Source organism: Martes martes, assembly GCF_963455335.1.
Source record: "Martes martes genome assembly, chromosome: 2".
Classification (NCBI taxonomy): Eukaryota; Metazoa; Chordata; class Mammalia; order Carnivora; family Mustelidae; genus Martes; species Martes martes.
Genome location: NC_137889.1, coordinates 102,242,466 through 102,268,773, shown reverse-complemented (window position 1 = coordinate 102,268,773; position 26,308 = coordinate 102,242,466). Strand labels below are relative to the sequence as shown.

The following is a 26,308-nucleotide window of genomic DNA, read 5'->3' as shown; positions in this document are numbered from 1 at the left end:
AGAATGCCAGGTGAAGGAGGGATTGGGGCTGGCAGTTTAAGCAGAGGGTCAGAGTAGACCTCATTAAGATGACATTTTGGCAACTTCCAGAAGAAAGAGAGGAAATTACCCTGGTCCTGATTATGAAAAAAGGTGGGTAAACACTGCCCATAAAATAAGAATACAATGAAGAACTGTGGTATTGGCAAATATATATGTATTTTGGAAGAGGTGACCTAGCAAAGTTGTTTGAAAATGGCATTCTAGTATCAGTACAGCACAACAGAGACTGGTATGGTACCACAGATGGAATCATTGACTCATGGATGAATTATTGTAAGAGTTTGAAGGTGAGCTAGTGGTTTTGTTTTGGTTTTGGTGTTTATAAGCTATGGCCATAAAATCACTGGCTATACCAACCTTTGATTGTCTTGTTTTGACAGAAACAACATCTGAAAGCCTCTTCATAAACATAAAATAAGGGAGTAGTTCTGATTTCTAGAATTTACTTGGGATGCATGTGGTGGAAACTCTCACTACTTAAAATGTTCATTTCCTTCAAAGATAAAAGCCATTGAATCATTTTCCCTTTACTCCTCCTTGTTGTAGCCTGTAAGCATATCACATATACAAGTCAGCCTACTCATCTAGTAACTACCGCATAGGGAGATACTGAAAGACCCATTTTAAATAAGGGAGTTGTAGGGCCACAGGCTCATTTGATGAATACAAAACTGTATTCAAAAGGCTTAGCATACACCCTTTAAACTGCTAACGAATGCTTTTATAATTCAGTCTGGAAGCTTCACCTTAGTTAATGCTAATCCATGCTTGGCCTTCTTTCTGCCAGTAAGGGATCCCACGCCTGGGGCCTATTCCTTTGCTTTTGGCTATTGGTGTCACATTTATACTGGGCAGCTTGCTGGTGGCATCCAGGCCCTTAGGCAGAGTTCACAATATTTATGTGGCTGCAGTGAGACAAACTGTGAGACACCAGTTTTTGGCAGCCAACTAGAATGGATGAAAAGACTCAAATCACTCTAAACAAGCCAGCAATAATTACAAGAGAATCCTGACTGCTGAGTGGCAGTGTCTCCCAGAGTTTATAAAAGTGTCCACAGTCATGATACTATCTATTTGGTAGCCTTTCAACACTGTCATGAGGTCTGAGTAGAATTGTTTTCTAGCCTGGACACTTTCCACTAAACTTGGAAGGCAGAATTGTCACTCTTTCAATAAATATTTGACCTTCTCTTGCTACATACTTGGTGTTACTTCTTTTACTCTTATTTTTGCAATAAGCTGTTTTTGTCTCTACATCGCATAGTGCTGCCTAGCTCAGTATTCTTTTTGACAGTCATCACTATAATATTATATATGCTAAGTTATTTTTTTAATACATGTGGATCAAAATATGATGATAAACTTGTGAAGAGACTGCAACATAGCAGTGAGAACGGCAGGGAAAACACTGAGAAACACTTACCTTTCTTATTAAGGGACAGATATAATAGCCTTTTGTATGAGGCCAAAGGTGCCAATGCTACAGCCCTATAAAACCTTGCACCTCTTCAGTATGCTTTTCTTCCAATGACTTGTTTTCTCTGCAAAAGAAAGTACTCCTCATGGGTACTCTCATGCTTAACGTTTTTGCTTTTTGCTTTTTTTCTTCTATTACTTTTTTTTCTTTCTTCTCTGATCATTGAATATGCTACTGTTACTCCAACATAAATAAAATTCTTAAATCTTGTGTCCATTATTTTCTCCAGATAATCCCCCTTTCTATAGCCCTAGTCCCAACATGGGCCATTGTTTTTGATAAATTTCACAATCACCCCTTGCCAATGATTCATTCATTCATGACATTTGTGTGTCTAGGAATTGTGCTTGCATTTCAGGGGAAACAGAGTTTTTGATATAACTAATTTATACCATAAATTGTGGAGGCAAGAATATTTTTCAGGTGCATTCTACAGATGATACTATGGTATCTCCACAGCATAGGCCATTTCAAAATCACAGAAAAAAGAGTACATAATATCAGACATAAACCCCTTTACTAGATCCATTTTATTGATTGTTCTTATCATATAGCTTCATATTTAGTCTTATCCTGTAATTTTTGCCCATCCACGAAATCTGTTGTTTTGCCTCTTATCTATGTTTGAGGGATAGTTTAACTCTATTTGAAAATGTTTTATCTCCTCTAGTACATGTACATATTTCCCAGAAGAATGGGTGGTCTCACCTTATTTCTTCTTTCAGAAATGCAAAAATTCCATTGACACAGAAGAAAGATATCTGATTATTGTAGGAAACAGCCACTTAGTGGATGATATGCATTACACCGTCAGCTATAATTTCATCCTCAGTTTTATTTTCAGAAGCTGCTTAAGCTGAGCTCTATGGTGACAGTTGTTTCTCACAAAATGGTGCCCTCTACTTTCTGACATACCACAATTTATTAAAATACTTAATTTATAAATATTTAAGAAAATGGAATTACTATAGAACAACTAATCTGAAACCACAAAAAAATCCCCTTAGAAAAGTCCAAATTCTGACTTCAAATCAGTGGAACTGACAGAAATCTTATGAACACATAAATTAAATTAAGTAAACAAGGGCACCATTAGACTGAAGTGGCTCTCATATCATGGTGGCCTACTTTTGGCACACCAAAATCTAACTCTGTAAATGCCTCAAGAGTAAAAATCAAAACCTATGGACAACCAACAACAAGTAGCTGATGAAGCTTTAGGCTTTAGCCAATCAATAAATTCCTTGCTTGGCTTCCACCTTTTCTCTATAAAAGTCTCTCCCCCAGCTCCTGTCAGTGGAGTGCTCCTAACTACTTCCAGTTTGGCACTGCCAGATTCCAATAAATTTTGCTCAAATAAACTATTAAAATGTTTAATATGCCTCAGTTTATCTTTTATCAAACACATATATAGATGTAGATATTCAAGGAATAGATATTCCTTGACTTATGATGGGTTACACCTCAATAAACCCATCATAAGTTTAAAAGATCGTGGGTCAGAAATGCATTCCGTCTATTCAACCTACCAAACAGCTTAGCTTGGCCTAGCCTACTTTATACATGCTCAGAACACTTGCTTTACCCTGCAATTGGGCAAAATCTCCTAACACAAAGCCTACTTCATAATAAGAATTGAATATCTCATGCAACTTTTTGAGTATTATACTAAAAGTGAAAAACTGGACATCTGCATGTGCACAGAATGGTTTTAAGGGTTTCAGTTATTATGCTCGTCACGGCATGGCTGACTGGGAGCTGTGGTTTGCTGCCACTACCCAGTAAAGGGGTTCAGACAGGTCCCCCCAGAATGTACCAAATTGGCATGTGGATTATTTTGAACCAAAGGCAACTGAGATCCTGTGGGCTCAAGGGAAACTTTTGCCCCTCCCTTGATTACACAGAAAAATCTAAATTGGGAGTCTTTCCCAGAATAAGGGTTATTAACAGAGATAAATTTTATCTGAATAATCTGAATGTGTATGGCATGGCAAACATCTAATTACCAAACATCTGCTCTTCTTATTATCCTGCTAAGTGCACTTCTTTCCTATGAAATCTCAGGCTCTTACCCCTTTTTCTTTAGTTCTGAATGACATGTATACCTCATTTTGCCTGTCTGCGGAATTCCCAAGTCTGTGTGGATTCCCCATATGTATACTATTAAATCTGATTTTCTCCTGTTAATCTGTCTCAGGTCAATTGCATTCCTAGTACAGATAGAAGAACCCTTGAAGGGGACAGGAATTCTTGCTCCTTGACACCAGCATCATGGGAGAGTACTGTACTGCATATTGCTAGCCCAGGAAAAGATCTAAATAAAAAATTTGAAGTATTCTTTCAACTGAATGTATATCACTTTCTCGTTGTTGTAAAGTCAAAAAATCACTAAGTTGAAACACTGTAAGTCAAACCATCATAAGTCAGGGATTATCTATACAGACATATTCACACACTTAAAGAAACATACATAATATGGCCATTGTTTAGATTCTGTTTAACATACCTACTTGCCAAAGGGTTAAACAAATCAGAGAGAATATGGAAAAAAGCTGAATTCTATGTTTACTGAGGTTATAGTGTGATTAGCTGAAATCTTTTGCTAGTATTTCTTCTTTATTTATTTGAGAGAGAGAGAGCACATATGCACATGTGAATGGGGGAGGGGCAGAAGGAAAAGGAGAAAGAATCTCAAGCAGACATCCCACTGAGTGTGGAGTCCAACGTGGGGCTTGATCTCGCAACCCTGAGATCATGACATGAGTGGAAATCAAAAAAAAAGGATGCTTAACCTACTGAGCCACCCAGGCAGCCCCTTTTGCAGTATTTCTTAATGTTTGTTTGTTTATTTATTTATTTGTTTTTATCATATTCAGTTATCCGCTATATAGTACTGATGTACTATACAGTGGCTAGTATGTCTTAAGGGAGGTTCTACTAGCATTTTGGACAGACCCATTCTTCATCCCCCTGTTGATAGTCAGTAAGACTTCAAAGTATGTTTGCCTGCATTCCCAAACACCTTCTAGGAATTACATGGAAACACTACAAAGATCTGAAATAAACTTCATTTTCGTTTAAGGAAACATTTGAAGTGATTCTCATGATATTTTCCTAAAACAATTTAGGAACCTACTCCTGGATTGTTATGGATTTTTATTGCATCATCTAAGGCCCATCTGTCTGCTTTTATCTTTCTGCCTTCTGGGGCTCTGTGTATCTCTTGCTTCATCTTTGGCACTCCAGCTCTCTGTCCTCTGAGAAGAACTCAATACCTGGGTACAGCCCCAGTAGCAAATAGCAACATGACAGGATGAATCTAGCGTTCAGAGTACTTCCTCATCTTGATTTGTACCATTGAGTGATTGAGAGAAAAAAAAATCACAGAAGGAAATTTAAAGTAAAATTAATACTTGTGTTAGGGTTCTCCAAAGAAACAAAACCAATATGAGATATACACACATACACACACACACATATGCAGATAATTATTATAAAGAACTGACTCACATAGTTATGTCTGGAAAACTTCAAGATCTGCAGGGCAAGTCAGCAAGTTGGTAACCCAGGAGAGCTGATGGTATAGCTCCAGTGCAAAGGCCAGCAGACTTAAGACCGAGGAAGAACTGATGTTTCAGTGTCAGTTCAAAAGAAGGAAAAAGCTGAAGTCCCAGTATAAAGGAGATTTAGTCTTTCTGTTCTATTCAGGACTTCAACAGATTGGATGAGACCCACACTCATTAAAAAGAGCAATATGCTTTACTCAGTCTGTTGATTCAAATGTTACTCTCATCCAAAAACACCATTGCAGACACACCCTCATGATATTTGATCAAAGAGCCAGGCAACCCATTGTCTAGTCGGGTCAACATAAAAGTAACCATCACATACTCTTGAGAGTCAGTAAAACTAGAGTGATAAAATAGTTCAGAAAAGAAGCAAAGGTATTAGCTAACTTAATTTGACTTCTTAAAACTAGAATTTGGTCTTTTCTTTTTCTTTATTTTTAAAGGTGCTTTAGTTCATCTGCATGAAACACAGGTGAAACTGAATTTGCACCCAGACTTCCATTTGCATTGAATCATATGTGAGGTACTACAATAATTTTACGCAGAAAAGTCTTCTTTCAGATTTATAGTAGGGTAAGCTGTTAGAGAAAGCACTAAAAAAGGTTATGTGTGGGGCACCTGGGTGGCTCAGTGGGTTAAGCCTCTGCCTTCGGCTCAGGTCATGATCTCAGGGTCCTGGGATCAAGTCCCGCATCAGGCTTTCTGCTCAGCGGAGAGCCTGCTTCCTCCTCTCTCTCTCTGCCTGCCTCTCTGCCTACTTGTGATCTCTCTCTGTCAAATAAATAAATAAAATCTTAAAAAAAAAAAAAAAAAAGGTTATGTGTGCCTTTCTGAAGTATGGAGATCTAGTCTAGTGCAGTGGTAAAGCATGCAAGCTAGAGGTACCCTGCCTGAATTCAAACCTCAGCTCTATCTCTTACCAGCTATGTGACTTTGGACAGTCACTTAATCACTCTACACTACATACATTTATCTGTGAAATGGGGATAATAAAACATAGCTATTATCATAAAGCAGTAAAACATCTATCAGTACATAGCAAATTCTGTATAACATTTTGCTAATTCTATTATTTTTGATTCTTACACTAATCTGTTTTTTCCAAAGTACTTAACTGCTGATTGGAGATTGGATATGGGGGCAAAGTTTATGGTAGAATTTTGAAGGACAGATAATAAAGAACACTTGTTCTTCCTTCCTCCTTTTAAATGTGAGCTCAAGGGGAGTGACTGGTCTATCTTGTATTACTGTAAGTATAGTAATATCCACCATAGAGTATATTCTTAATATTTGTAGAAACTGTTTTTTTAATGCAACAAATACAATTAATGTATATACAGATATGTGTGTGTGAGGGAGAGCATCTACTGAGAGCCACTGTGTAGGTATAGCAGATACAATGGTACAATGGTGAACAAACATAAGCTTGTGAGGAATTTACAGTTCTGTGGGACAGATATTAAACACATATCCACATACATTAATATGTAATTATAAACTCTGATGTACTATTGTCAAATTGATAGTGTGATAAAGGAAATAGAGTCTAGGCTTGAATTTGTTAATATATGAATTATATTAACACATTATTATGTTATAAAGATACCACAATATCTAATATTAAGTGGAGATCTATATTTATAACACTTGATATTAAGCATAATGTGACAAATTTCTATTTTTATAACTACATTTAAATTGAATTTCATTTTTTAATTAAAAATATTGATAGCATATATCATTTTCTGAAATTACCTTGTTTGTTTATTCATTTACTATCTTTCCACCACTAAGCACAAGGGAAAGGCTCACAGCATTAGCTTACTGTTGCTAAATACCAATCTCTACTACTCAGATTATGACCTCTTAAGTTTTTCTGGGAATTGAAAACCTCTACTGACTTAATAAGTAGAAAACAGACTAAAAAACAAAACAAAACAAAACCATATTCATTCTCTGTTTCAGGGACTATTACAGTATAACCTGTTTAAAAGGAAATTTGATGAATATTATTTGCTATATTTACTTCAGGAGTAATAGCCTAAACTGGAAAGAAAAAAATTCATAATATGAACTATTCATGCATCATTTATGCAATTTTTAAAATTATAAAATATTAGGTATTAAAATAACTCTCGAACTAACTGAAATATTAAAATACATTCATGGGGAAGTTTAAAAATTATGATAGGCTTTATAAATTCCAAAGGCCTTTGTATATATAATTTGGAAAATTACAACATTCTGATAGTTAATAAAGTGGATTTCAGAGAAAAATATAAGTACAGAGTTTTCTCTGTTCTCCTTCCCTCCTCTAACGATCCTATTTTATCAGATACAGAATGAGTGCTCAATAAATACGGGGGAGTGATTTTAGTGATAACAATATAACATTGAGGTCACATTTGATTTAGAAGCATTTTATGGGTATAAGGTTGGAATACAAGGGCAGAGAGCATAAGCAGATTGGAGGCGAGGACCTGGCTCACTCAGTATTTATTATTAAAATTTAGATCATTCTGGCTCCCTTTGTGCTGATACAAAAATCCATTCCCTTTCTCTTGCACTTTTATAGTCTATGCTAAAATTGGGAAGAATCATTCTAATCATTACAGAATTCACATAGTGAGACCCTAAAGTTAGTAGGTTCTTATTATTTTTACAGCTAGCATTCTCTTTTGGAAGCCATCTGATGAAGATTCTGGCTCCAAATTTCACTTATGAGTCTCCACTTCCCAAAATATAAAGAAAGTAACAGTCCCCCAGAGAATAGTGGAAAACATGGAAAAGGGAAGTGTGCATAGAGCCTCTAGCCCAACCACATATGTAACAGGTCTTCAGCAAATAATCAACTCCAAGACCTCCCCATTCCCACGATGCTATTGTAATCGTCTGCAGGCTTGTTCAGCAACACGGTCCAATACTGCGGTAATGAGCTAGATTGCTCGGATAATTGGCATTCTCCCCACCCAATGCAAGATTGATAGATTCAATATAAATCTATGCAGTAACCCATTCTTGTAATAGAGAGTTCTCATTAAGGAAATGGATTAATTGGCTTACTGATATTTTAGTGAGAGCCAGATTTGAGTAAGTGGACTCGGCAGTACAGAGAAAAAGCAAATTAAACACTAATAAAGGCAGAGAGGTTCTTGTTTCGAATGAAGTCTAAGCCACAGGCTCAAATTGAGGATTTGAGTTTAAGATTTGTCAATGCAAGTGGACATTAATGTCTGACAGATGAAAACACTCTGATTTTTACCCCTGTCAGCTCCCTTTCTCTCCAAGATACTCATCCCAGCTGGAGGTTGTGTCGCTCCTCCCCTAAATGATTTTCACCAGAGATTTCTAACCCATTGGAGGGAATGTATGTCTGATATAGAATATGCTTCACACTTGTTTCCACACACAGCTGATAGGACACACCCAATAATATTTGGGAAAACTAGATTAGAGTAAAATATTCACCAGAATCATTCCCAAAGTATCATGGTGCTCACGCGCCCTTAGAAGATGTTATCTTAATCTCTCTGTTCTCCCAGTGAATCGCTGTTCCATCTTTTCAACATTTGGAAAGACTTTTTATTATGATTAATTTTTAAGGAGAAATATATAAATATACATGTATAAATGGACATACACACATATTGTTGGTATTCGCATCCTTCTTATCCTATTCAAGCATGTAATTTCCTCAACCCTTTTTTTATGATTCATTTATTTATTCAGAGAGAGAGAGAGAGAGAGATGGAGGGAGAGGGAGAGAGAAAATCCTCAAGCAGACTCCCTGTTGAGCATGGAGTCCAACATGGGGCTCGATTCCAGGACCCTGAGATCATGACCTGAGCAGAAATCCAGAGTTGGCCACTTAAGCAACTAAGCCACCCAGGTTCCCCAATTTCTTCAATTTTAATTATTTTTTAAAGACTTTATTTACTTGAAAGAGAGAAAGAATGAGAGAGAGCAAGCACATGAGCAGGGGGAGGGGCAGATGGAGAGGGACATGCAGACTACCTGCTGAGCAGGGAGCCCAATGTGGGGCAAAATCCCAGGACCCTGAGATCATGGCCTGAGCCTAAAGCTGACACTTAACCAACTGAACCACCCAGGTGCCTTCTTCAATCTTTAAAAAAATGAAAAACCAACACCTCTATTGACCCCATGTTCCCTATTGGCTGTAATACCTTTTCTCTCCTCCCTTTATAGTAAAATACCCCAAATAACTGTCTCTCTCTAATCACGTCATGGCTTGTTACCTCTCCCACACCTCTGACTGTACCTCCCGCTCTCAGGTACTTCCCACAAACTGCTTTCGATGGCCACAGTGCTAAATCCAAAGGTGGATTCTCTGTCCTTATCTTAGTTAACTTGTCAGTAACACTGCACACAGTTGACTACCTCCTCTGTGAAAATTTCCTTCTCTCTGGCTTTTTCCTGATGTCTCTTTCTACCTCAAGGCCTGCTGCTCATTATTTTCTGCTGGTACCTCCGTCACTTCAACTTCTAAACTTCGCAATGTCTAATAAGTATTTAAAATTTAACACACCTAAAACCAAACTACTGATCTTCCCTGGCAAACTGCTTATTCACACAATCGTCCTCATCTCAATACATAGGAAGCAATTCATTCCTTGTACCAAAATCCTTGGAGACATCAGTAACTACTCACTTCTTTTCCATTTTGCTGCCAAATAATCAGTAAATCTGTTGGCTTTCCTGTAAAATACTGGAATATTTCACATCTGACCACTTCTCACAGTCTCCCCCACTGTTATCCAAGTCTAAACTGCTGTCATTTTGTCATTTATCTTCCAGATGATTGGGATGGTCTCCAATCAGTTCTCATCTCTTGCCCTCTACAGTCTGTTGTCAAAGTAGCAGTTAGAGAGTTAAATCAGAACTCCTCATACCTCTCTTTGGAATTCCTTAATGGCTTTCATTCTCCCAGTTCCTCACCATTGCCTACACCACTCTTCAGATACTGGCCTGTGTGACCTTTCTGACCCTATTACTATTCTCCTTCTAGCTTGTTTATTCTGCTTCAGTAACACCTGCCAACTTGCTCTTTTAGGGACATGCCAGGCACATCCACCCCTGGGTCTTGGCATTCGCTGTGCTAGTTTTCTCTTATCGGAACTGTTTTCCTCTAGATATCTGCATGTTTTTCACAGCTTTAAAGTTATTACCAAAAGGCTGCCTTTATAGTGAGGACTTCTCCATTACTCATTTCAAAACTGCCACCCAAATCTCCCCCCACGTACCACCCAACACAATGCTATGCTTCCTATTTCTTCTTGGTGTTAAACACTAATGTCCATTTGACACATTATATGTCCTATTTATTTGTTTATGGTCTTTTTTTCCCCCACTAGAGTTTAAATTTTATGACGACAGGAGTTTTGGTTTGTTTTGAATTCCCAGTGTCTAGAACAATACTGATACATAATAGGTACTCAAGAAATACTTGTTGAATAAGTCAATGACTTGACCTGCCAAACTAAAATGAAAGAGATTATTGATTTTCCAGTTCAAGTGAAAGTTGATTAACTTATTTAAAACAAACCCAATATTTAGACCCCAACTGGTACCATCTATTTTTCTTTTATTATTTTTGGAGGCAAAATAAGTCAGACATAATCTTTAATTTCTCACATCCATATATATCCAAGGAAGGTGTTGCTGCATAAGGAGAATGAAGAAATCATCCTGCTTGGCGCAGCGCTATGATATTTGATGAATATTCTTTTTTTAAAAAATATATATGGATCTCCATTTTTCTCATGTAATCTGACCTTGGAGAGGGCTTTATATAAAGTAGAAACCATGCTACAATACCAGTAGAGAAGTATATACCCTGTCTTCACTGGATTACACTAAATACTTTTTCATATCCTCAACCACCAATCATGACTGAAATTCAAAGTCAATTAATAGACAAGAATTTCTAAGACTCTTATTTTCCCACTGAAATTTCAATTCATTTGCTTTTGTGTACTTTCATTCTGAAAGCATAATATCAGTGTTTATTTCATGAGGTCCGCTCACTAAAGCTATGGTGTCAATACTGATTGCTCTAATTAACATTTGTGATTAATTTCGCACTCACTGAAATTGCATTTCCTTTTGACCAGCAGGCATGTAAGTGACAGCACGAAGAATATCTGTTCTACACAAGCTAATTGGTTTTAATGAAGCCAGAGAAAAACAAAAGAACTCAAGTTTGGAAGGTGTCTGAGGAATTAGAAGACAAATAATTATAAAAACATAAGGCTGCTAGGGACCTTAAAGACCATTTAGCCACCATAAACAGGGGTGGGACTCTTCTTAGGATACTGGAGACTGCCCTTGTCTGAAGCAAATACATCAAAGATAACAATGTTTGCAAACTGTACCTGGAGTCTTAAGTCAGGAAAAAAGCCCAAGTTAAAGACAATGACTTAGTTATCAGTCATAAGAAAAGATTGTATAGGAAGAACTTTAGCTGTTGGGGTAAGAGAAGAAACTCACGAGGGATCAGTGGAAATTTAGGGAGATGGCAGGGTCATGGAAACCTATGCCAAAGCCTGAGCCAAAGGACACCTTAGAGGAAGCCAATGGATCTGATCTATGGTAGATTATTCATGGCCTTTGAGAGAGCAGCTTCAGAGCGAAATGAAGAGCTATAATTTCAGTTAATTCTGATATTGAAAAACAAATTGAAGAGAAAGCAGAGCTGTTGGAATGTGTGTGTGCCTGTGTGTGCATACGCACAGGTGTACATGTACGTATTTGAACATGTTTGTTCAGGGAGGAGTCAGTATAATGGGAGAGATTAATGATGGAAGAGGAAAAGACAGTATGATTGATGGGGAGAACTAAAATTGATTTAAACAACAACAAATCAAAGGAAAGAAGGTGGATGCAATATAATTTATTGTGGATCTACTATGTACTTAATACTTTCACATTTATCAGGTCCTAAAAACACCCATAAGGATTTATTTTTTTCCATTTGCAGATATAGAAACTGATGCCAGAGAAAGCGAAGAGATTGTTCAAGGATGCAAACCTGGTATATGAGGAAATCAGGATTCAAATCCAGAGCTGGCTGAATCCCAAGACCCTATGTGTAGAGAAAAATGGAAAATTTGGCAAACAAGAGAGAGGAGTTGAGGGAATTTAACAGGATGTTTAGAGCTGCAGAGTTAGAGTATTAAAACTGGGTTTGCAGACTTACAGAGGAACAAAATTCTGTAAAAGCCGCTATGGTGCATTTAATGGGATTTTAGAAAGAGGTTGCTAAGTAGTTCCAAAAGCATAACTGAAACATGAATTTGTAATGCCTGCAGTCGAGTGCAGTTATGTGACTTGTTCCAGGTTCTTCAGTTCTAACAGAACATCAATATTGAACATGGGCCAGGGTTTTAAAATTCATTGTAGGCTGGCCTATTAAAAATATATGCTGAAGTTAGCAGTTGGGATATTTGTCCATGAATTCTCTAAAACTAAACTTTAAAAAAAATCCTGAATACGAAGAGAATATGACAAACTATTTTATTTACATCATGGGACCTAGTTAAGCATATTATTGGGTAAGTGAGGTCAAACAAGCTCTTAAACTGGACGCTTAACTTCTGCCTCATCAAGAGTAAATACATGCTGAGCACCTTCTGTGCACCCAACAGTGGGACAGGAAGGGAACCCATTGCCCATTATGCGCTTCTAGACTTACAGGAAGAAAAACTCCATTGACAAAGTGGAGTATGCTGCTATTTAGCCTGAATTAGTATATACTAACATATACTAAACTAAATGAGCAATTTACTGGAGAACAAATATTATGTACAACACCAAGTGAGCAATGCTAAGTGATGTTCATTGGCCTAAACATGAAGTCTAATTTCTAATTTCTCATTTCAGAATAATAGCTTCTCTATACCAGTCAATCATTGCTTTATGAAGGGATTCTCAAAGTGCTTCAACATCTACTTCTCTGTACTTTCATTCCAAACTCTGGACCATTTGAAAAAATTCCAGGGTCATCGTCTGACATATATTAGAGGAGCAGAATCTCTCTCTCTCTCGTACACACACAGACAGACACAGACACACACACACACACACACACACACACACACACACACACACAAGCCCACTGTCCACAGGGTCAAAGAGCAGTGTTGGGGTAAATCAATGAGAGCAAGATGTCACAGAAATCTCATCAGAGATGTGAACAATAGAAAGATTTCCGGTGAAGAGTCCTTCTGAAAAGCCAGCTAGAGAAAGTGCATGGAAAGCTGATTTTCTGTTTCCTAAAATTTTAATGAAAATGACTTATGATTAAGATCTTATTCACACACACATAAAACTACATAAGAGAACACTGTGGTGGAAGAAAAAGATAATCTGAATGTTGCTCCAAAGAGAAGTAAAATCTGTTCTCCAACTCCACTTTCAGCCAAGAGAGGAGGATAGATCTCTAACTTCCTGTCCATTTACACACTGATGTCATCATTTTGTTAAGTGTGCTAAACTGGAGATGGATGGGGTGACATGGTCTGGATAATATAAGGAAATATCACGTATTATTTTGTTTAAAACGCATTCTAATTTTTGCTGTATATCCTGAATCACAAAGTATGACTTAATTTGTGGCCAAGTTCCGGTTTATTTTCAATTTTTCAGCTACGTTTTGTATTTAAAAGTTTGACTTTTTAGAGGGTTGAATTAGTTGTCAATATTACTTTTTGTTATTTGCAATAGTTTGAGATTTCCTCAAGATATTTGTTAAGTAAATTGTGGTTCACATTCAGTTGTAGATTTAAATACCAACCCTTACCCTCTTTGTCTATCCACCTTTCAGAGTGATTCTCCCAGGAGACATTGTCAGAAACCGAAAATAGAGTAATTTATTTGAAAGACCATAGAAATATATGGTATTATTATCTATAATAGTACTGAAAACCTGAAAAGAAATGTAGGTATTAATTTGATGATGTTCTTAAAACATGAAAGCTATGCATTCACAATAAAAAGGTTCTGCTCATATATTATGTATAAATTATTAGCTTCTCAAAGGAAAAATGTCATGAAGAAATGTAAGAGATGTGATTTGAAGCTTCTTCTCTTCTTTTTTCTTATTATTCATATAGTTTCACTAAGATATGGCACTTGTTTGTTTATGAATGCTTGCCAATGGTTCTCTCTCTTTTTTTCTATGTTTTTAAAAATCACAATTGCTTTCTTCCTTCTAACAATTTTATTCAGAATGACCAAACACACTGTGTTGTAATTCTCTGTGAAATTCTAGAATTAATAGTGTTTCACTGATGGGGGATTGGAAAGAATTGAACACATCAGTCAATCAGTTGGGGGCAAAATATGTTTGAATTAAAAAAATATATATTGCTTCTGTACAGAAACATAGTTTATTGGATTGTAACCCTCAAACCTGGAAGAATATTACTCCTTTCAACAATTCTGAAACAATGATTAATGGAAAGGCTTTTTGTAATGGAAAGTCTGAACACATATGTCACAATCTTAGATTTATCAGAATGTGATTATAACATTAAAGCTATGTAAATACTATTAAAGAAACAAAGTATTATAGCAGCATAATGAGATTGTGCATTTTTTTCTCTATCAGATTTAGATATACTCTTAAAAAGACTTAGCTACTATAATTTAGAATATAAAATTTCAACATGTGTTTATCTGGCATACTTTCACTAAGAGGATTAGATGTTTGGATTTATTTAAATAAAACTGATAATGAGAAGAATAATCAGAAAAATAAATCAACAGGAAACACACTTTTCCACGTGTGTCACAACCTGAAATATATTTGTTCCTGTTTCCTTAACCACGCATTTGCGAAAAGGCCTTTGGTAGCTTACAAAATTGTTACATTTAATTATTCATAACCATAATATGCCCTTATAAAACTGCTGTCCCAGAGACGCCTGGGTGGCTCAGTGGGTTAAGCCTCTGCTTTTGGCTCAGGTCATGATCTCAGGGTCCTGGGATGGAGCCCCGCAGCAGGCTCTTAGCTCAGCAGGGTGCCTGCTTCCCCCTCTCTCTCTGCCTGCCTCTCTGCCTACTTGTGATTTCTCTCTCTGTCAAATAAATAAATAAAAATCTTTAAAAAAACCTGCTGTCCCTTGTAACTGTTACAGTTACTTTCTTACTGACATCAGAACATTCACAAAGTAATTAATCTATCCCACCTATAATGGTAATGTCTACTATAGACATTCTGGCAAAATGTTAACGGCTCACAAAGAGACAAGATATAGAAAATCACTAGTAGATTTCATAGCATAAATGATCAAGTATAACTGCAAAATTAGAATGCAGCCATTATAAAAGAGTGAACAGTGACTTAAAGGCAATAATTTCTATTTAGGCTATCCATGCTAATCTATGAACAGAATTTCTTCATTATGAATGAATAGCTTTCATTTTTTTGAGAATGTTATCTAGTTAACACCTACACTTCTTTCATGTTTTCAGTACCAACACAGATAATACCATAATACCATCAGCTTGTATCATTGCTATTACTGCAAGAGCAGAGGTACAAATACAAATACAAATGTGAGAGAAAAAGAAAATTATTTCCCATATCCATCAAATCCTACCTTTGAACTTAAGTTCATATCTAGTTTCATGTTATTTATGGGGCACATGCAGTTTGCATGGGGCTGCACCTGTTAAAGGCTGAGTCTTCACTGGAGAATGAAAAGTGAAAGCATCACTCTGAAAATCAGGGTTTATCTTAGAAACTAACCTTGGATGCTACAGACTTTCATAGGAAATTTTAACTTAAGTCCACCAGTGGTTAAAAATTTGAGAAGAGGGTTGTAAAGAATTGACACAGGCAACCCAGGGACACTGCACAAGAGTACTGTAGGCAAATGTGCTCAAGGCTGAATTGATTCATTGACTTACCTGAGACATATACCCTATACCATATACTGGTCAATGACTGTAGAGAGTAGATACTTACTAAAATGAATGCACTCATTAGGTACACGAGAGTCACAGTCTGAAATCTTTTCAGGAATAAAAATAATCCTTATTCCTGATTTGAAGGATATAGAATAAAAATAGGTACCTTTTCAATTTTGTTACAAAACTTCATTTCTGTATTTGTTTATTTATTTATTTATTTATTCATTTCTGTATTTATTTTAAATAGAAACAACAGATATTCTATTGTGCTATTTCTTAAAAGTGAGAAAAAAGATAGATTGGTTATCATTTCACTCTCTGAAATCTATAAATATCAATGGTTTATAAAATCCAACATTACATTGACTTACTCTAATAATCAGAATGAATGCTAAAAACAACCCGAAGCTTCCAATAGCATTTCAATGTTCTATATTAACTGCTCATTGGCAATAAAATTATTTATCTTCTGAGAATCCAAAGACAAATTTTGACATATTCACCAAGACAATTATTGTTCCAAACAGCCATCAGGAACATAATTCACTTTCTTGAGCAAAATGTACATACATTTCTCTTGTTACAAGAGAAAATAATTTCTCTTCTAAAGCTGATCATAAAAATACAAAGTGTATTCTATATACTAAAGTAGTATCCCCTCCTTCAAAATCTTCTCTTGGCTGTATTCTTACTAATTCCAAGCTAATATCCTTCTGAAATTTGGGGCTTCAATCTCCGTAATAAGGATCTGGGACTTAACAGAGAGAGAAAAGGAATCACATACGAGAAACAAATTTAAGTAACATGAATAAACTTTTTATGGATTAGACTTTTTGAATGATTATCAAAATGTTTTCCTTTAACCTAATAATTATCCGATTTCATAAGCCTAATAGTGTCTTACTTAGACTCTTGAATGAAAAAATAATAAAGGTAATGGGCTTTCATTGCTTTTTTGCCATCTCCTCTTCAACATGGAACAGACTATAGAGAAGCCAGAAAGACAAGTTTTAAAAAAGAGCTACTTGGGGGAGGAAGCATGGAGTCAAAGCTGGTTTATAGTGATAATAAAACAAGCTGACCTATCTTGCAAAATGCTTTTTAACACAATGAATGACTCAGGACCAAAAGACACTACAAAGTGGCCGAGCAGTAGCATCATTTCCAAAAGAGCAGTGTGTGTGTGTGTGCGCGCGCGCGCACGCGCGCGCGCGCACACACGCGCTTTATAAAAGAGTTTTAGAGATAAAATGGAAAAAAAAAACCTCTTACTGAAAAGTCTTCAAAGATTTTCTTGAGTTCTTTGTGACCGTGCCTTTCAGCAATATGTGCTGGATCTGAACCCGCGAAATTTTTCATCTTAGATGCCCAGGTTGCTCCCGAACATTGAAGCAAATGAATAGCCAAATTCTTAAAACCAAATTTTGCCGCACAGTGGAGAAGAGTTGGGAGTTCTTTGAAATGAGTATCTGTAAGCATAAGAGGCAAAGGATTAATGTGTTTTTATCATGTCTGGAATGCCACAAGAAAAAGTCAAACACAATCTACTCCTAAAAGTAATTCTCACAAAGCAGAACAGATTTTCAGTGTGATTTTGCATGTAAGAAACCATCAGTGGTTTTAACAACAAAGCATCTCCTTCTTTGTATTTCTCAGCATACAATAAATGGAAACTAATATTCTCACTAGCACTAATGGCCCCCTCTTACTTGGGGGGTAAGTTTAATTTGGAAAAGTACATCAACCTCTTAAATACAAAATAAAGCAGAACACAAATATCATATTGTAATAACTCTTTTTAAATCTATTTCAACATTAGCCAAACACTAACAATATTAAATAGGTCCATCTATAAAATCTTTCTGTGTTTTCTACTGCTATGCTTACTTTGCTGCCTTCTGAAGGTGAGATGGACACATAATTGCTGGAAAGGTTATGTGAGATTTCTATGTAAAATTTTTCTTTCAAAAAGGAACTGCAACAGAAAATACAGGTGAGCACTTTGATAAACATCTTCAGCATGGAAATTTCCAACAGGATTTTTCAGCTTTCATATCAATGTTTCAGAGTTTGAGTTTCAAAATTGATTTTTAACTATCAATTAGAAGTATTAATTATGTATAACTGTAAAACAGTGAATGTAAACAGCTATCTCAGTGAAAACACATATACACAGAAATGAGTGTTGGCTTGTTATTATTCTATACTTTCACACCTAGCTGGAAAAAATGTGTCACAGAAATTACACACCAGCTTGCTTGAATAGCTGTGGCATTATCAGGAGCAAGCAACTGGAAGGCTTATGGCAACAGAAACAAAGGTGTCAAAATAAAAGTCAATTTTCTTCCATAATATTTTGGAAAACTGAATCTGGCTTCATTTTACCTCTTTGCTATTCTGTAGACTAAAGGAACAAAAAAGGAAATGAGGAAATGAGACTTTGAGTTTTCAATTCACTTGGGTGTCTCAGGGCAGAATAAATTATTTAGTTTATTGGTTTATATGTTTTAATAGAAAACAAAATAAAAACCTCCAAGATACATTAAGAACATTAAGAACTTTGCTGTAGGGAAATATTTCACCCTTTAAAATGTGTTAGTACTAAATGGCTATAGGTAAATTCCATGGTTATATTTCAATGATAATGCACCTGTCCCTTCTTATATGGTATTCTTATATTTTATGAAGATGAGCCTGTGAAAGCTGAAACTGTCTAAAGTAGGTACCATCTTCAAAATAAAAATGTAGTTACTTAAAAAAGTATTAAGATATAATTTTTTATTTATTTTTATTAAAAGGCACCATGAAATATAATTTTGTTATAATTAAAACAGGGCAAATTTAATCAAGAAAATATTGACATGATAATATCAGATTTCTACAAGTCCTTGGTTATCTCTCTCACTGGCACATCATACAATAAATAAAAAACATCACCTGGCAATCACTGCTTTATGCATTATTCTTGCACACCGCTATTCTGGTGAACTTTTAAATCACTGTCAATGCAACTTAAAATGTTTTTACCATTAAAGAAATGTTCAATTATTTTGGGAACACAGTCATCTTTTAACCTCACCAAACCCCTGTCAGTAAATCCCTCAAGTTAAAAATAATATAATACTAGAAACAACAACAACAACAAACTTCATTAAAAATCTCTCTTGTACATCAAAAAGTGTAACAAGGACTGGGACAAGAGGTCATGCGTTTTCAGGCTGCCTTTCTTAACAGTTCTGCAACTGTGAACTGTGTTTTCTGACACGTATGGAAGAAGGTCTATTGATTTATGATCATAGTGATAGTAAAGGGTGCTACAGATTTGAAGGTTGGCTTATTTCCCATTTCTCTGCTTCATTTCTAGTGGCAGCTTAAAATCCATTAATATACTAGAGTACTTTGTGAGGTTACAGACATGAAAGAGCCTTAGAGGGTATCTTTTTATTTTCCTAACCAGTAATAGAAATGTTGTTGTTTTTTGTTTGTTTTAACATTTTTATTTATTTATTTGACAGAGAGAGAGAGAGAGAGCGAACGAGCACCTTTGGACAATGTAGAATACGATAGTCACAAAAGCACAGGCTTAGAGTCTTAGGCATTCACTATGTGAACTTCAACAGGCTACTAATTATCTGAGCCTAGCCTTCTCTTCCAAATTTGTAAGACTATTGAGATAATTAAGGGACATAACACAGTAAACGTGCCCAGCAAAGTGTCTGAAACATAATAGGCATTCAATAAATATTCTCTCTTCTGTGTCAATAGATTAAAGCATCCTTGTCCTAATTCATCTTTGTTCCAGCCATAAGATCCCTAATTTTTTTCATTACTCCAAAGTACGATCTTGAGAGCTTTACCCCAGAATAGTTGGTCCATTATAAAATGATGAATCAGTTTTAAACTGGCCTAAATAATCATTTACAGCAACCCTTTTTATTATCTTGGGTGAGGTTATTTTACCTGCTTATTTTCATTAAGTTGGAAATGCTCAGCCTGCTAATATACGTGGTCAATAATGAAAAAATTTCTAATTTAAGTTTTTTAAATTAAAATATGACAGAGCTAACCTTTCAAAGAATTTGAAATGATTCATAGGAACTATGTTGGGTTATTTTAATGTTAATTAAATCATGATCTTTAGCATTATTTTTGTAGACCATCAAATTAAATATACTCGGCATATGAATATAATATTATATTTATGTATATGAATAAAGATATTCATGCCAATACAGGTATTATTACGCTAAGAACTAGTTCAGGCTTTTATGTATACTTTTTATAAAAATCATACTTTTTGTATTTTCACCTTGATTTGATTATTATGAGAATTTGAGATATGAATGGATTCCTCTGTATCTTGAACAGGCATGTTTGTAATCACATGATCACTAACGTTTTTGTGTAAAGATATTTGTGTTTCTGGGGCTTAAAATTTTTTTATGAAAGTATGATTTAAAATTGCACTGATGAGTTTAATGAATTCTAATAATTTTTGTACATCCATGCAACTACCACCCAAAACAAGCAAAAGAAAGTTTCTATCATGGTAGCAAATTCTCTCATGTCTCATTTTAGTCAATTCTCCACTTCAGAAGCAACCATTTTCCAATTTTTATCAACATAGGTAAGTTTGATTTCTTCTTGGATTTCATATAAGTGGAATCGTATATGCCTGTGTATTGTATTGTCTTCCAGGCTCTATTTCTGATGAGAGGTCAGATATCATTCTTAAAATAGTTTTCCTGTATGGAATGTGCTTTCCCCACTACAAACTCTTCAACCCCCTATAACTACTTTTAAGACTTTATTTTTATTTTTGATTTTCAGCAGTTTAACTATGGTGTGTGTCAGTATGATATTTTTGTATTTATTCTGCTTGGGAGTTAACAGGGCTTACTGAATCTGTGGATTGATGTGATTAATCAATTTTGGGTCATTCTTGGCCATTATTTCTTCAAAATTTTTTTTGCTTCATTCTCTGTCACTTTTACTAAGGGAATACAATTACACATATGTTAGATTATTTAATATTATTCTATGCAGCTTGGATCAGAATTGAGTCAAATTAATATGTAGATGAACTGACCTTGTTCTTTTTTATGGCTTTACTTTGAGTCTAGATTTTTCATCTCTTTTTCAGTTTGGATAATTTATTTGGACGGTCTTCAAGTTTACTGATTCTCTTTTCCTCTTTGTTGTTTCTATGATTAACTCCATTTAATTTTTTAAAAATTTCTGATATTGTACATTTCTAGGATTTCCTTTTTTTAATTATAATTTCTATTGCTCTGATAAAATTGCCATCTTTTTACACATGTTGCCTAACTTTTACAATAGATTCTATAACATATTTATCATAGCTTTTCTAATATTCCATCTGATTATTTCAACATCTGGAACATTTCTGTGTCTGCTTCTAATCACTGTCTCTTTTCTTGACCAAGGGTCACCTTTTTTTCCTTCTTCATATTTCTTGTAATTTTTTATTGTACTGTATTAAAGAGCTCAAGTAAATAATGTTTACCCCCAGAATAAGGCATACCATTGCATCAGTCAGACAACTACATTTGGGAATGGAGAGAAATTTTTCTGTCGATGAACTGAGGTTGGTCATTTTTGCGTCTTTACTTAGCTTCCATTTATAACTGGCCTCAAATATTTTGAGGGGAGGATCACAACTTTCTTCAGCATAGGTTGGCATCTGAGTCTTGCTGAGACTCAAGAAACCTCAGCTGCTGTACAGACTGGCTGTCAGCTTTTGGGTTATCAGACATTCTTTTTTTTCTCCTGCCTCCAAAATTCACATCAGAATATCTCTTTAAGATTTTGTGGGGCCTCTGTAGTATACTTGGTTAAGACAGACTCCTTACCATCCCAATAGCTTGGAAGTATTTCTTCCAGCTTTGATGCCTCTCTTAATTTATAACTTGCTCTCCATATGCTCTCTGTAAGCACATGATAAAAGCTTTGGTGGGATTTGTCTCAGCAAACCTGACCCCTTTCACTCTTCAGCCGCCATGACCAGGACTTCAGGGAGGAGTCAGAATGTTTTTCAAGGAGCTCTCTCAGGTTTCCTGCCCTCCAGCCCTTGGTATACTAGCTCTGTGCACTTGTAACAGCCTACAAAAGAGAGGTAGTGGGTGAGGCAGACCCAGTCTGTAATTGGAGCTCCGTGGGATTTTTGTACATCACAGTAGCCTAGTACATCCACTTAAAGTTTGCTAAACATGCAGCTGGTTTCTCTTTACTCCTCATCAATAGTGAGTTCTTGTTGCTCTGTAAAGGATAAAGGAAGTCATGAATTTCTTCTTTCTTATGAAGGACTCTTTCTGGAATTTGGTTATTTAGGTTTTTTTGTCATTAATTTTCTGCTGGATTAAAAAAGAGATACTGATTTTGAAAATCATCTTGCTTGTTGTTATAATGGGAGCAATAGCCTCTTGTGATGAACATTGTAATGAGAAACAGAGTCCTATTAGTCTTAGCTCATACACCATTTAGTGATTTTCTTAAATTTACATTTATTTTTATTTTTTATTAACATGTCATGTATTATTTGTTTCAGGGGTACAGGTCTGCGATTCATCAGTCTTACAGAATTCACAGCACTCACGATAGCACATAGCCTCACCAATGTCCATCACCCAGCCACCCCATCCTTCCCACCCCCCTCTCCTCCAGCAACCCTCAGCTTGTTTCCTGAGATTAAGAGTCTCTTATGGTTTCTCAAATTCCACAGATCAGTGAGATCATATGATAATTATCTTTCTCTGACTGACTTATTTTGCTTAGCATAATACCTTCTAGTTCCATCCATGTCATTGCAAATGGCAAGATTTCAGTTTTTAGATGGCTGCATAATATTCCAGTGTGTGTGTGTGTATACCATATCTTCTTTATCCATTCATCTGTTGATGGACGTCTAGGCCCTTTCCATAGTTTGGCTATTGTGGACATTGTTGTTATAAACATTGGGGTGCACATTCTCCTTTGGATCACTGCATTTGTATCTTTAGGATAAATACCCAGTAGTGTGATTGCTGGGTTGTAGGGTAGCTCTATTTTCAACTTTTTGAGGAACCTCCATACTGTTTTCCAGAGTGGCTGCACCAGCTTAAATTCCCACCAACAGTGTAGGAGGGTTCCCCTTTCTCTGCATCCTCACCAACATCTGTCATTTCCTGGCTTGTTAATTTTAGCCATTCTGACTGGTGTGAGGTGGTATTTCACTGTGGTTTTGATTTGTATTTCCCTGATGCCAAGTGATGTTGAGCACTTTTTCATGTGTCCGTTGGCCATCTGGATGCCTTCTTTGCAGAAATGTCTGTTCATGCCCTCTGCCCATTTCTTGATTGGATTATTCGTTCTTTGGGTGATGAGTTTGATAAGTTCTTTATAGATTTTTGGATACTAGCCCTTTATCTGATATGTCATTTGTGAATATCTTCTCCCATTCTGTTAACTTTTGGTTTTGTTGATTGTTTCCTTTGTTGTGCATACAACATTTATTTTATAAGTAGTTTATAATCTTACTTATTAGATTAAAATAATGGATTCCTTAAGAAGATATAAAGTCTTATAAAATTTGCTTACTCTGTAGTGTACATCTGCTTCATTTCATGGAAATTTTCATTGAATTAATCAAGATTCATTGCAGATGTAATGAATTTTATTATCAAGGTGTACATAAGAAACCACAATTCACACTAAAGTTTGGTCAGTTTGCTTTTGACTTTTTTTTCTAGATGAAATAAATTTTCAGTTTCAGTTGTTTCAACCCACATTTGTTGAATGCTAATTTCAAAAGAACAGAATTAAATGTCTCTCCTTTTTCAAGGAAATTCTAATTTCACTAGTTTTGCAAATAAAAATAAATAGGTGAGTTGGTACATAGTAAAGAAATTGAGTCATATATTTGTTTGTGTTGAGCCATTTCTAAAAGTTCAAGGTAATCCCTATAAGAAGTGGCCAATAATTAGATTGAAGTAATCAAACCAAAGCTTTCAAAAGATTAACCTTGCTCACCAGAATAATAGAATGGGAATATACCCAAGTTTGGAATATAAGCTTTAAAAATTTAAAAGATGATGATACAAACTGGAAGTGCATGGCTATGTAATCCATTTGTTCTCATAAATCACTATCTAGAATCATAAATATTTATTCACTCAGAGTAGAATGAGCAGGTGGCCACTTTAGGACAAAACAATGAAGCACACAGCAAAGAAAAGATAAGCAAGAGACCTGCTTTCTAATCCCAGCTCAGCCACTCAATCTGTAATGTTTAAGAAAGTTCATCTCCCTGACCTCTGACTCTTCATTTATAAAATTAGAGAGGTTGGGGACTTCTGATTATCTTCTGGGTTAGAAGCCATGCCACAGATGGTTTTAGGGTAATTTTCCCTGAATGCTAATCAGATGTCAATTAAAAGAATAAGGATGACATTTGTGAAGGTTGAAGAAAGGTAGTAATTTTCATTCCTTTCATCATAGGATTTGGAGTGTGATAAAATGTTAATATTTCTGGGGGTCTGTAAAACGGAGCATTGCTGGGTGTATGAATCTGATTGTTCTGTGACAGGAGAAGACAAATGCAACACGTGAGGTGCCATTCTCCACATCCTGTTGAAATAGTAAACACAGAAGCCTATTTAGAATTTCAAGCAACAAAAAATACCGCTGGGGTTATTATATTTCTAAAGCCTTGACAGTGAAAATTAAATGCACAAGGGAAATAGTGTTCCATCAAATCCCTTTGCTACAGTTTTGTTATCTCTTGTATTACATAAAATATGAGTGGGGGGGCACCTGGGTGGCTCAGGGGGTTAAGCCTCTGCCTTGGCCTAGGTCATGATCTCAGGGTCTTGGGATCGAGCCCCGCATCTGGCTCTCTGCTCAGCGGGGAGCCTGCCTTCCTCTCTCTCTCTCTCTCTCTCTGCCTCTCTGCCTACTTGTGATCTCTCTGTCAAATGAATAAATAAAATCTTTTTAAAAATATGAGTGGGAAGTGCATGGATACACACTTTAGTATTAACCTCAATTTTGGAATCACCTCATTAATTACATTAATTATATTATATCTTATTAATTACATTAATCACATTCTTGTTACTAAAATAATCTTTTAAATATTAAAGATAAAATATTAAAAGTTGTATTCAATTTGTATGACCCTTGTAACTGTCTCTGGAAACTTCATGTAAGTTTTTTTTTTTTTTAATTGTTTTAATAAAAATAGTTAAATTCCTAATCAACATTATATTCAAATTAATTCTGGTTTCATCTTAATAAATAATGTTCAAAATAATGACTTTTATTATTATAAACCTTGCAATTCTAAAACTTAATACTTGTTTATTTTGAGAGGCAATATTGTGCAGTTAGTGCTTAAACATTAGGGCTTTGGAACCAGATTGGATAGATGGAATCCCAACTCCAGCATTTACTAATGGTGTAATTTGGACAAGTTACTTGAATTTTGTGTCTCAGTTTTCTCAATGTTTAAATGAAAATGATAACATCTAACCAATAAGCTATTAAACCTTCTTTTATACAAACAAGTACTGTTGATCCTCACTACTCACAATTTCATATTTTCAAATTTTCCTACTCATAAAAATTTATTTGTCCCCTCCCAATCAAAACTTGTGGCCCTTTTGTGGTCATTTGTAGACATGTGCAGAGCAGTAAAAAATCTGACTGCATGTTCCCAGCTGAGGTCAAACAAGGCAACACCCTGCTTTCTTATTTCAACTCTCATACTTAAAGCAGATGTCCTCTCTGTGATCTATGTAGTGCCACATTTTCTATTTTTGTGGGTTTTTTGGTTGGTGGTGGTGTGGTGATTAGTTGTTCGCAAAGTGACCCCCTGGCATAGCACAGAGGTGCTATCTGGTGTTCTCAAGCACAAGAAGGCTGTGATCTGTTTTATGAAGAAAATAAGTGTGTTAGATAAATTTCATTCAGGCATGAATTATAATGACATTGTTGGTGAGTTCTATATCAATGACTCAAAAATATATATTAAATGCTGGGTTTTTAAACAGAAACATGCATAAAATGAGGTTATGTATTAATAGACTGACAAAAATGTGACCAGAGGTTTGCAGGAAGCTAATCCTGTATTTCTCCTTGAGCAATGTTCAGTATTCTCTATTCAGAGACTTTATGTAACATAACTACCATGAACAATGAGAATCAATTGCATTGTAAAGAAATCTAAAGGCCCCTTTTCCTTTGTGGAGAAAGAGTTCAACATTTGTTTTCTGCTGCAACTTGGCTG

General features: G+C 35.6%; 1 protein-coding gene across 1 annotated transcript in view; it reads right to left on the bottom strand.

Annotated features, from left to right (window-relative positions):
* The window catches only part of BANK1 (B cell scaffold protein with ankyrin repeats 1), a gene marked incomplete at its 5' end in the record, with an annotated part of 292,454 nt that overhangs the window by 155,723 nt on the left and 110,423 nt on the right, over positions 1–26,308 (bottom strand). Inside the window, one exon of the mRNA XM_080796335.1 lies at positions 17,296–17,492. Coding sequence (XP_080652461.1) covers positions 17,296–17,492 — 197 coding nt within the window. The remainder of the gene's footprint in view (positions 1–17,295; positions 17,493–26,308) is intronic.